The sequence below is a fragment of the Strongylocentrotus purpuratus genome, unplaced genomic scaffold (assembly GCF_000002235.5).
Source record: "Strongylocentrotus purpuratus isolate Spur 01 unplaced genomic scaffold, Spur_5.0 spur5_scaffold_6, whole genome shotgun sequence".
Lineage (NCBI taxonomy): Eukaryota > Metazoa > Echinodermata > Echinoidea > Camarodonta > Strongylocentrotidae > Strongylocentrotus > Strongylocentrotus purpuratus.
In genome coordinates, this window is record NW_022145612.1 from 35242701 (window position 1) to 35256056 (window position 13356).

Below are 13356 nucleotides of genomic sequence, written 5' to 3' on the forward strand. Positions count from 1 at the left end.
TATCCCGACACAGCTTCCTCGATTCTGTCCCACCACCTGAACAGAATCCTCCACCATCAGCCAAGCCCGTATTCATCAAGCACTTAACCTGAAGTGGCCGGAGTGGAAATGCCTAAATCGAATGCGGACGAGAATGAGCCGGTGTAAGGCCAACATGGCAAGATGGGGCTATGCCCATGAAGAAGATACCCTTTGTGATTGCGGAGAGACTCAGACGATGGACCACATCTTGCAGTGCGGCAGAACAGGTTGCACAGACGAAGACCGGGCAACGAGAGCCTCTGTGAGATTGGGATCTTTGTGTTTCCCGAAAGTGGATCAAACAACGTCGTGGGTGAAACCGGGGCCACTCCCGACGGGGTCGTTGTATCGCAACCACGCCGTAAGACACAGAGCTTGACCCAAAGGTGGAGCTCAGTGTGACGACTTCTACATGACTGGCCGACCCTAGGGTGGTGCCTGTCATAACTACAAGGGGAGGAGATCCCCGGAGGAGGGAAAAACCTCCAAACTCACAAGATACCTGTCACCGGACTGGCAAAACACCGTGAGCGGTATTCCCGTGGAGGGAGAAGGGAAGCCTGGGCTGTACCTGGCAGAGCCAGTGTGAAGGCCTCTGGTAACTCAGACTATAGGAGAGCCTGCACCTCGGCTGCAAAACCATGAGGGGCTTGGGAGCCGCGCCGACTAGTGACTCAGAGTCACCAACCTGACCCTCAAAATCAGTTACATGGAGAACCTGGCCCCAAGGGGGTGGGCGCAACCACGATCATTAGTCTCCTTGCCGGGCGGCGACTGAGATAAGAGGGGCAGCCTTGGCCAGGTGGCAACGAGCACCGAACACCGGGAAAGACCAAAACCGGGTACCAAACCAGTATGTGAACAGGATCCTGAGTATCAGGAACATTTAAACAGGCCTGTATACTGGAAGGAGAGATTCGAAAGATCAGACACAATCCAGGCAACTGGTACCAGATCAAGCCACCATGTCGGGACAGGTCCGAACCCGGACAGGATCAAACTGGACCTAGATCCTGGACGCCCGTGTCCAAAGCCCAGACAGAGCCGACTGCGTAAAAGGAAGGCCTGTACCACCAGAGGTCGGCAAAGTGCTTCAAGTAGTAGAGAGGCTCAGCTTGATCGATGGCAACAGAGAAGGGTTGGCATCTAAAGGAAGCCGGCTCCTAAGGATTCAAGCCAGTATCCAGTACAGAGGAACCACTCAAATTGCATGTGTCACTGGCTGGAGCAGAGCCAGTGATCGGGTTCCGAGTGTCAGTGGCCGCAATGGCGACACTCTTCCCCAGAGCACGAGCGCCAGTGGTCGGCAAGCCGATGACGCCCGCCTCTATTGTGTGGAGTGGGCTAGTGATCAGTAAACTGATCGCCCCCTTGCTGGGACCACGGGTCCCAACAATGGATGTCATACCGAGCCCGACAGAAGTTGAGCTGGCAAACAGTAACGTGCTTGTTCAAGAGACGCTAGTAGCGCTCCCTAGCTTACACGCCACCACACTGAATGAACGAGTGGTCGGCTTGTCGAACACACCTCCAGTAGCTGCTGGGGGAGAGACACGGGTAAGAGGCTCTGACTTATTCATCATGAACCTGCATACAAAAAGAAAACAAACAAAGAGAAACGCCAGACAAAGGGAGCGAGAGCGAAATAAACTCCACGCTTACTTTATTTCCAGCCAAACAGTTTCAAATAAAATGTTTTTATTCCCAACTAAGCCCAACAGCATGCATGAAAAATAAACCAAACAATCACAAACAGACAAAAGGTCGCACCGCAGAAGCGGTGATCCGCGAAGCATAACGAGCTAAGGCGGGACGCTAGGGCGACGAATAAATCAACCGCCTAACCACACGTAAGAAATCCCAACCAGCATGGGCCTTAACGCCAGGACCAAACGCCCTAACCCAGTGGGGTACCGAAGCCTGTAATTTACAGTGGTGAAAAGGGAAATATGCGGAGCAGAAATGATACTCAAATTTCTGCAAAAAACAAATATGTGACTTGGGAACCTGTACCACCAAATTAATAGCAATTAAAATGAGGACGGAATTCAATGCGTAAAAAGAGCTAAGCCTATCAAAAAAAGGACAAAATCCTAGATTTTAAATGTGACTCAGCTGTAACGGTAGGCGAGAATAGAAAGAGGATGAATGGCGGGCGGGCATACATTGCGCACGTGAACCCTGGGAAGGTGATGTTTTTAAAGAGTTCTCGATGGTGGCGTATTTTGGATAAACTAGCAAATAATAGATAGATACATTGATTTATTGTGGTAAATATATGTATCTACCGATCAAGCATACTTACATGGTTTGGAATGGTGATTTCTTGTGTTGTGGCTTGACCTTGTACCTGTGGCGGAGGAGCAGCTGTCTGGGCTGCAAACTGTGTCAACGCTGTCAGCATAATCAGGGAGGGGAGGGAAGGGAACAATATAAGGCTGAAATAAGTCTAGAATAAATAAACACTTGCTTCTACATAGTAACAAATCGACGCTTTGTTAAAATGAAGATCTAACCCAAATCTTTAGCTGACAATAATGATACAAATTTAGGATAAAAATGGTACACTTTTAGGATAAATTCTGAACTCTATGCATGAATAAATTTGGATTTTGCCACTTTCTCATATTTCAACAAAAAATAACAATCAATGTCCACATTCTCACTTACTTCCTGGACCGGTCTATTAAAGCTAGACTGTTCTATGTTCGAGTGGCCTAACAGTGATTGTGAAGACACCACTGTGCCATGAAGCATACTTGAAATGGAAGTAATGACTTTTGGAAATAAGATGATTAAATAAGGGAAGAAGTAGAAATTGAAGAAAGAAGAGATGAGAGGATAAAACAAAGGATAACATAAGGAAAAGAGAGATGAGAGGATGAAACAAAGGAAAACATAAGGATAGAAGAGATGAGAGGATGAAACAAAGGATAACATAAGGAAAGAAGAGATGAGAGGATGAAACAAAGAATAACATAAGGAAAGAAGAGATGAGAGGATGAAACAAAGGATAACATAAGGAAAAGAGAGATGAGAGGATGAAACAAAGGAAAACATAAGGAAAGAAGAGATGAGGAAAGGAAGGAAAGAAAATGCAGAAGATGAGAGAATGCTAAAGAAAAAGAATTGCTGGAATGAAAGATAGCAGAGGAGATAATAGAAAGAAAAACAAAAAATAAAATACCATAAGGAAAGACAGAAAGCGAAAAATTATAAAAGGATAAAACAAAGAATAAATCAGGGAAAGATAAAAGAGAAGATGATAGAAGGAAAGAACAAAGAATACCATGTGGAAAGACAAAAAGAGAGAATTATAACAGAAAACAAAAACAAAGAATAACATATGGTAAGGAAAGATAAAAAGAGACTAGCAAAGAATAGCATAAGAAGGGTTCATTAGGGTAAAATTGAGACAAGTTTGAAGACAAAACGAACCGTACCTCAGGAGCGGTCTAGTGAATCAGTCTAGCGTAGGCCAGACCAACCAAGTGAGTTAAAAACAGGGTCTACCACTGTTTCCACTAGTTTAAAAGAAGACGGTGTCAGGATGTCCAATGTCTTTAGAGATTATTTTCATTTTTCTACACTTTTCAACATTTTGATAAATTTGTGTTAAACACCTCACAAAATAAATATCTGAATGGATTCTCAACACCTATCACTTGTTCTTATATTGTGCCTACTGAGGTAATTCCAATTATATGCTAATTATTGAATTATAATAGCCCTCATTGAATGTTTTTTTAAAGCCCAATGGGCAATATTTTGCAATGTGTGCATAATATTTCATTAATGAGACACTTCACATTTACACAAAAACCTGGTTCAGCAATACATATCTGACACATTTTTTTGAGTAGGCTGTATACCTCAATTGTGAAATATTTGAAACACTAAACATGCTTTATATAATATGTTCATAAGAAATAAAACACTCTGTATTAGAGCTAAAGGAAATAACATTGTGGGTCATCAGGAAAGGTAAAGTGGTACAATACATGTATATAGATTCACAGAGTCTGAGGCAGAGAGGGGGGCAAGGGGGGGGGGGGGGAGAAAGCAAAACCTAGTGATGAAAAAACAGTATGTTGCAAGAAATAATAATGCAACTCAGGATCTTACACTGAAAAAAAAACCCATATATATTTGGACAAGGGGGTTCTAGTCTTTTGATCAAAACTGGACAAATCAAATGAAAGGGATAGAGGGGTGGGCAGGCAAAAACTAAAGGAGATGAAAAATAGAAGACAAAAACCTATTTTCGAGGACATTTCCTAGAACATTCTTCAACTAAGATCACAGATCAAAATTTATATTCATATCTCAAAAGTTTTTTCTCCCTCACTTTTTAGTACAAGAAATATTTTGTTGACCAGTCTTACAAAGAGTTGCGATTTATCCACATCAATCGCAAGTTTCCTTTCTCTTATCTACATAGTTGCGATTGATATCAACTATCAGGTGTGACAAAAATTTTGCCATTCATATGCAAATATGAGTCTAAAAAGAGAGAGTTTTCAACAGAAAAATTGACAGAGAGGGCAAGGGGATGGTGATAGTTTGGGTCATGGTTAGATTGCTGGTGTGAAGAAGAAGAAGATGATGATGATGATGATGATGATGATGATGATGATGATGAAAACAAATGATGACATTGATTATGAGAATGAGAGGATGGAACATACCTGCAGGAGAAAATGGGGTCTGTCCAGGGATTGCGTAGGGGGTTTGCTGGTGGTGCAGGGCAAGTTGGTGGTGGAGCTTGGTTAACTGAAAGTAGACCACGAGAGAAAACCAAGATCACCGGGGGTGAAGAAAGGGGGGCACATACACCAATTTTCCCCTTAACATTCTGTCATTACACCGGCTCATATGCCTTGTTTATAATCAATTGAAACTGGAGACTCGTAATGATCATATGCTTAAAGTTTTTCACAAATATCTGATGATTTGCAAAATAAGATCTTCACACTGTTCCTATACTGTGAATTCCAGGAGTTCCTTATCAGCAAAATGCTGTACATAGACAATCCAAGTGTCTAACATATTTATATAAAGTGTCTGTAAGACATATAATATCATCTGTTGTCTTGAAAAAGGCACTAGAATATGAAGAAAGATTATAAGATTAAGATTTTATCTTTCCCAACCTAAATTTTCCAAATTCAGCAAAAGCCTTTTTAATAACTCATCTTGCAGAACTTTCATATATTCAGAATTTGTATTACTAAAGTAAGCAAGACTCTACTATTAATATCAATTCTGTAAATATGAAATAAAAAGACCAAAACTATCAGCAAATCCTCTTCTCAAAGTCTTAAAAATTAAAGAAGAATTCAAAGGCATCAGAACATATCCTGATGCTACATGTTAGTACTGACAACCTACCAACATGCAAATAGACCACCTGGAGATATGAGAAAGAAAAACCTTCTATGGCCAATATTCCAATATTCAGATTTCTTTTTCACTCTTTTTTGGGGGGGGGGGGCATTCCACTATGCAACTTCTCTGAGAATATAAAAGAAATGTTTATATACATGTTCAAGAATGTTATTGGTCAAATAACATCATGTGGCCGTGCATTATTCTGTCTAACAGTGTACGATGCCTACTGTGCATATAAATACCCATCAGAGATGACACATGGCTACAAGTGATAATGCATGGCTGAGGTGCATGTATGTACATCTCTGGTAAGAACAAAATCAAAGGCGTGATAAAATGCATGTAGTTTCAAATGACAAGGGCATTGATACGCAGAATGAGTCACACTTATGTACTGTGAATGATGTCATTCAAACGGCTGTCCCAAAGACCATGCACAGCTTGGAATTTTGAAGTTATTTTGCTTATTTCTCAAATTTAAATTCATATTGTAAACCTATTTTTTAAAACAAATGATTCACGTTCTGAAGCTCATGCATTCGTGAAATGCAATGTACTTGGCTAAGTCACAATGAGCCACTATGAACAAGACTTGTCATTATCAAGTTACGACTTAACCTGTGTGCAGTGCATATTTATGAATACACTGAAAAAACATGAACTATTTGTATATTACTGTTGTCTGAAAATGAACAAGTTAAAAAGAAATTGGGCAGGCTACCAAGTAGTTAATAATCCTTATGGTATAATACAGAATGTGAGTATGTTTCTTATGTTTTAAAATTCTATAAGGGTTTATTTGGTTGGTGATGAACATGAACTGTGTCAAGAAAAGGTCTCATGTGAAGACAACAGTCTGGAAAGACGTCCACAAGGCTGGCCAAAAAACCTAGCCACTGAAACCACCGTTTGGCCGGGACCCTGTGGGCACGCCGCAGGTACCGGGTCACCCTGGTAATGGTCTGAATCCTGTCCCGACTGGGACGGGCCAATCTGAAATTCCAAATCCGTGCCCACGTACACCGGGGTACGGGTGGGAGACAGCTCTGATTTCTCCAAATTTACCAGAAAGTCGAGGCCCTGCGCGGTCCGCAGAAGAAGTTGTAAGTGAACTAGTAGACGGGCTTCTCAGCTCGCTAAAAGGAGCCAGTCGTCTAGGTAGGCAAACAGCCGGAGACCACTTCACTGGAGAAAGGAAATATGAGCGGAAACCATGTGTGTGAACACTCGAGGAGTTGGCCTCAGCCCGAAGGGAAGAGCCCGGAACCTGTAGATGTCGCCTTGAAAAACGAACCCTAGCAGATCTCTCGATCGGGGATGGATGGGTATGTGAAAATAGGCGTCCCTGAGATCCGATTCAGACTGCCAAGTCCTCCCGGCCTATTGTCGGGAGGATAGTAGCCAAATGCTCCATGCGAAAATGCACCGGAGCGATGTGGAGGTTGATCCTCTTCATGTTGAGGATCATCCTCAGTTTCCCCGAGCGCTTGGGGATGATACAGATCGGAGAGAGGCTCAGACAAGGGTGATCCAAACCCGTTTTATAGCACCCTTCTCGAGCAACATGAGAATCTCGCTCGGGAAAGGGGCGGACAATGGTAGCGGACGAACCCAAATGATGCCGCCCGGAGGGGCTCTTCTAGTTCTATATAGAAGGAACCCTCAGAGCTGCCCGCCGACTCTGTCTCCAAACGCTCGGGGCAACACCTCAAAGTGCTGCTTGGTTCCTAGGGAAGGGCTAGGCCGAAGACCTCTGCCCCCCCCCCCCCCCTGAAGCTCTAGCCGGCCCCCTGCCACGGCTCGGTCGAGGCTGGGGCAAACGTGCAGAAGCACAATGCGGCACCAACACACGGTGGGGACCCAGAGCTGGAGCCCATTGGCGTGAGGTGGAAGCAGTAGGCCTGCTGGGAGGCCTCGAACGAGTCCTAGATGGCTGTTGGGGGCGGAAATGTCTGGCCATATCCGCCGCCTGCTTCCTTCGATCTATTTCCTTCTGTAACAGAGCAGGAAATTGTCCCCCACAAAGGATCGGCTGAGGGAATCCCCTCACAAAGAGACGGGATGTCAAGCTCCAGTAACCCCAGCACCAACAAGGCGAGCTTGCGGCGTTGCGAGGACAAAATGTCCACCGAGCACGAGAGACTGGTCCACATGAGGCCCAAGAGCAACAGAAGTAAATTCTCCAAGACAAGGCAATCCTCCGCCAAAACCTCCAGCTTGTCAGGCCTGGCCAAAAGGCTGACCAGCGAACCTAGATAGGGGGAGAGACGAAGAGAAACTCTTGTCATATCCGCCACTGCTGCAAACGGCTTATCCCGGTGCTTGTACGCCTTTGACATGATTGTAATCCCAAGTCTCAGGGCTAAGTTGAATGACTCCGGCGAAAGTTGCTTGGCAACAAAATAATTCGAGTGACCTCATCCACAAAGGAGAACGCCAAACTCTGGCGCTTTACCTCTCTAGCAGCCGTGGTGCAGATAGCAGAGAGCCTCGTAAACTCTGCCTTAAACTCTTCTGGCAGCGGGATACCTTCCGGGGCAGCATGTGTCCTAAACAATGATGACGGTCAACCAACCCGAGGGTAGGCTGGAGAAAAAGTTTAGGAAGATATTTCTCCAACAAAGCACAGGCATCAGAGTGAGCCCGGCTGAGAGTCCGAGGCAGATAACGCTGAAACCTGGGAAGCCAAGTCCCAGTCACACTGCCGATCAAGAGGCATTGAACCCCACGGCTGTGCGGCAGCAGTCGACTCCTCCCCTGGATGGACTCCGAGAGAAGCAGGAGCTGCACATCGAAACCCCAAAGGCTGGGTTGTCGACACACACAAAAATTTGTGATAGGGTCCTCAATGCCACCCGAGACACGAGTAAAGGCAGGCGCCAAATGACGTCAAACTTTGTGAGCCTGTCAGGACCACTGGAACCCCCAGCTGCCCAAACATTTCTTCCATCAAACCCCTAAGCTGCGCCCGAGCGGTAGCAGAGAAGGCTGACTTTGGCGTAGATTTCTTCTTCGCCTTTTTAGCCCCAGTCTCAGCCAAAGCATGGGTGGATGAGCTCTTTCATTTAACAACCTTGCTAGTTTAAGCTTTCACTTTAGCTTTACGGCCAGTGGGACCGTGGCCGTCTCGCTCCTACAATTCACGGGAAGCATCAGCGAGCACGGCACCCTTCTGTTTCCTTGTTAGTGAGAGGCGGGTCGTCGTGAAACCCGGGTCACCCTTGTTGCGGAGTAACAGAGCCTCAAACCATAAAGCTTGAGGCCTCCCCAAGCGTGAGAGGCCCTGTTAAGGGCATTCTGCTTGAGGCAGTCTTTATATTCGCGGCCGAAGCATTCTGAATTTCTAGACTGGGCATACTGGCAAATGGGCGCACCTCCATGGCTGGCCCAGGAGGTACAGTAGCCAACTTACTAAAGGGCAGTGCACCGGACACACCAGGCATAAACTACCCGATCAGGGGTGCAAGATGTCTTGCCCCCCCCCCAAACAAAAGAATTGACAACTTTCCTTAAAGCGTCAAATAACAAATAAGTAGCCACAAAGGCTACTTCGAACAAAGAGTTATCTTAGCATCAACAAATTATCTTAAATGAGAAGTGAACTAAACCCACTACGAACAAGGGAATCAACAAGCGTCAAACACAAGGAATGCACAATAAATTCTGTAACAAGTCGAGCTATACACACACACACACAGCCGACTCGGCGTAAAACCCCAGTACACAAAGTCGTGAACGGGACGGAACACAAAACATGAAGTATGCTTGGCAAATTCAAACACTAAGTATTGCCAAACAAAACGTGACAGAATTTTACTATACAGTGCGTCCCAGAAAAAACAAACCAAGAATTATCTATGTTTTATCATAACTTAGTCGCATTTATAATTAATAAATGACACATATTTGGAAAGCTTCTTTTACTTGATGCAACTCATATGATGCATATTTCACACATGAGTGATTAAAATCAATTTTACAGGTCGCGCCAATCGGGAGGGGCTTTGCAAGACTTATGCAGAACCCGTCTAGCATGACGGAGCGCACAAATGTGTTTCTGGGAATTGCTTCCCAAGCGGGAAGGAAGAACCGAAGCCATCCGCCTACTTTGTAAACCCAAGCTCGGGGCAAGACATCAAAACATGTGCCTAGGCCTGGCCGGAGCCCTGCCGTGGGCCTGACGTCCCCCCCCCCCCCCCCCTGCTCCTGAAAGAACCTCTTCCACGAGACGACCCATGGCCACCCCTGGGCTGGAAGCAGTAGGCGCTGCCACACGAGCTACCTCCTCAGCCACTTACTCGTAGGTCAACTTAAAGTCCTCCCATCAGAGGTATTCCCGTGGAGGGAGCACCCTGACGAAAAAACATAGAAGCCCAAGCGACATCTGACTGAGCCAAAGCAAAGGCCTCTTTTCAACCAGAGCCTACGCATCTGCTGCCAGAACCGAAGAGACTTGCGGGGGCCACAACTGCCAATGACTCTGAACCAGATCAGCATCCTGATCCCCAAACTCGGCCTCATAGGGAACTTGGCCCCAAGGGGGCGGGCACAACCACGAGTCGGAAGTCTCCTCACCATGGGTCCCAGCAGAAGTTTTCCGGGAGCCCCTACCAGCGGTCCCTAACTTACACGCCCGGGAAGACAATACCTGAGCGAGTAGTCGGCTTGCCACTCACACCTCCCGAAAGCTGCACTTGTTTGGATGAGGCACAGGTAAAATAGAGAAAATCTAAAGAAAGAAAGTGGGAGCGAAATAACTCAGCACTCACTTTATTTCCAAAAGGCTAAGTTGGGATGCTAGGCAGATGTATAAATTATCTCCCTAACCAACCAAACAAAAATCAACCGACAAAAAGGTGCTAAGCTGAGACAAAACGCCCAGCCCAGGGCGTAACAAAGCCAGCAAAACACGGTCGCGAAAGAGAAAATTGGGAGGCAGAAATTAAAGTTAAAATTCTGCCTAAGATATAAAATGTGACCGAGAGCCTGTACCACCAAATTAATCGTAATTAAAATGGGGATAGAATTAAATGCGCAAAACTTACTAAGCTGTGCCCAAAAGGATACAAAATCAGTGACTAAGCTGAAGATGAGTTCTCTCGGCGTGCGAGAATAGAAAGAGGAAGATGGCGGGCGTGCCCTGGGAAGGCGATGTATTGGGGTGGGGCAAGCGAGAATGTGATGCTTTAGTTCTCAGTGGCTGCGTAGTTTAGGTAAACTAGCAAATAATAGGTAGATACATTGATTTATTGTGGTAAATTGCACAAATTCTTTTTATGATTGATATGATTGCAATTATCAGAATCATTATCTAATTGAAGGTTAATACAAATAAAATTTGGTTACAGATGGCTCCTAATGGGTTTAGAGTGGCCCAGTAAATTTGTTTTCAATTAATCTATTCCTTCTATGTGTTCTGCCCCCCAAATGTTTTGAACAAACATTTGTCATACCCGTATTATTTTAACATGCAACACTTATTCTTTTTTCCTCTTTCTTTTCTCCAGGTCATGAAAATGCATTGATTCTCCCCTATTCTTTTCACATAAACAGTATTACAATCAGTCACACCTACTCAAAGTGACTCGGTTACATTGCCTTAGATTCTGAAAAATCCTTGATTTAGCTCATGCTGCAATCATAATTATAAACCTTTATGTCAGTCAGGAATCCCATGACTTTAACAAGCCTGTCTGATTATCAATATATTCATGATTGGAATTCGAAATTTCAAAAACTGTTTTTCCAACAGTATATATATTATGTCTATTGGGGGAAAATGAGTTTTTTACTTTTTTGAGGCACTTCTTGATCATTTTGAAGCGGCATTTTTTTAGAGCTTCAATATTACACCATATCACAGACACTGATAACACATAGGGTCACGTATCTCAGACTTAACATCATTAAACAATGCCATAAAGGAATTTGGAAAAAACAGGGTTTAGCATTGGAGTGTACAACAAATTTATAATTATTCCTTGTAATTGATACTTACGTCTGGCTGGGCAAGAGCGTAGTTACCATGGACAGCATATGCCTGTTGTTGCTGTCAAGTATATTGAAAAAATAACGAGGAAATAAAGTAACGGTTCTGTCCACGTATATACATGTTCAGTATATATATATATATATATATATATATATATATATATATATATATATATATATTTATATTCAAACTGGTTTGAAATGCTAAATCTAAGCTGTAATATTCAAAATACCGAAAAATATCATAAACCATACAAATTGGAGATCTTGCTTTCCTATCATGTCTGTAAAACAAATTGACTTTTTAGAGAATTAATCTCATGAAGAGGGTTTTAGAATAATAATAACAGCAACTTCTTGTTGCATTCACCTAATGGTCCAATATCATTACTCACATATAAGTCAAGCAACCAATATGTGGAGCTAGAGTGGCTAGGTATACAAATATCTGAGGTATCCAGATGAATGCAACCGATCATGTCATTTTGTAATATGTGATCTCGCGAACCTAAATTTGTTTCATTTCATCTTTTATGTCCATACATCATAAATCAAAAGACCTTCATCAAATTTGCGAAATAAATCGCCTCCATTAAAAATATCAAACAAATCTGTAATTTCAATCACTTCATTTAATAGACTTGTATGTGTTCAATTTTTGTCAGAATATCTTGCTAAAAGTGGATTTTTCACCTTTTTCTGCAGTTTTGTGCTACAATATCATTTATTTTCTAGTAATTTCAAGACTCTTTTGTTGTGCATATAATTTAGTTGAAAGGCTAGTTTAAACCTAGGCCCATCACTATCAGTGCAAAAACATTCAAGGCCCATATTTTTTTCTCAGTACAACTCTTACCCCCGCCTCTATTCATCTTTTCTTATATCATTACCTATGTCTTTCTATACTTTTATCATTTTATATTTTCTTTCTATTTTTCCTTATATCATTCTTTTTTTTTTAACCCTCTTTAACCTTTTTTCTATCATTCTTATGCTACCGTTTTTCCCCACTTCTTTCATCTCTTCTTCTTTTTTTTCCCTAAAGTTTATATGTATTTCTTTGTTTTTATTTCTGTGTTGCATCTTTCCACATAATTCTACCTTCTTCTCTATCTTTCCTTATTTTCCCTTTATTGTTCTCCAGGGTGCAGAGTGGCCAATGCAGATTAATTTCTTACTGAAAGGCAAATATAATGCTTGGATTCAAACTCTCGACCTTTTCATTAATAATTGTTTATATTAATGAACCACTATAGCTAGAAACTTCTTCATTGTTCCTATGGGTTGAAAAAAGAAAATAAACAGGCTCAGCTTTAAACATACATGTATACTAAATCAGGATTACGTATACTTTATGAGATCTATTTTAAATGATAAAATGAACTTAACATATCAAAAGCACTATAATATTCCCTGGCACAATCAAATCTACAATATATTAAAATATTCATAAAGTACGTGCTATAAAGATCTTATGGAATAAATTTTAAATCAATTGACAATTAATCTGTATTTGATTTGTGTTTTAGGATTTGAATTTTACAATTTTTTTGTACAGTTAATGTCATTACTATTTCAGAAGGAACAACAGAGAGGAAGGAGCTTTGATACTCTGCAAAAATTGACTGCTTTGAGGCGTATGGCTAAAACTATTGGCCAAGGTGATCTTGAAACTGTATTGTACCCTTTGATGAAGTTGAGGGACATAGTGTAGTCTCAAGATCACTGCGCACATCCATTGTTAACTTCAAGTGCATCTATTGCATCCTTGCATTGCATGTGTTAATAGAGCTTTGCCCATCAATAATTTTTTACTATACTTCCCAGCAGTCAGAAGTGAATTTCAAGACTTAAGTTTTGAACAATCAGATTCCTAGAATCTTGATATGCACTATATTATACAAATATTACATGCTTTGAAGTTCAATATAACAAACTCAAGAATTTCCCCAA

The 13356-nt window shown here is 42.5% G+C and overlaps 1 protein-coding gene across 5 annotated transcripts in view; it reads right to left on the minus strand.

Annotated features, from left to right (window-relative positions):
* The window catches only part of LOC588140 (poly(rC)-binding protein 3), a 144373-nt gene that overhangs the window by 20980 nt on the left and 110037 nt on the right, over positions 1–13356 (minus strand). For all 5 annotated transcript variants that reach the window (XM_030973098.1, XM_030973095.1, XM_030973094.1 and 2 more), the window contains 3 exons: positions 11411–11461; positions 4710–4794; positions 2327–2415 (listed from right to left, as the gene is read on the minus strand). In XM_030973098.1, coding sequence (XP_030828958.1) covers positions 2327–2415; positions 4710–4794; positions 11411–11461 — 225 coding nt within the window. The remainder of the gene's footprint in view (positions 1–2326; positions 2416–4709; positions 4795–11410; positions 11462–13356) is intronic.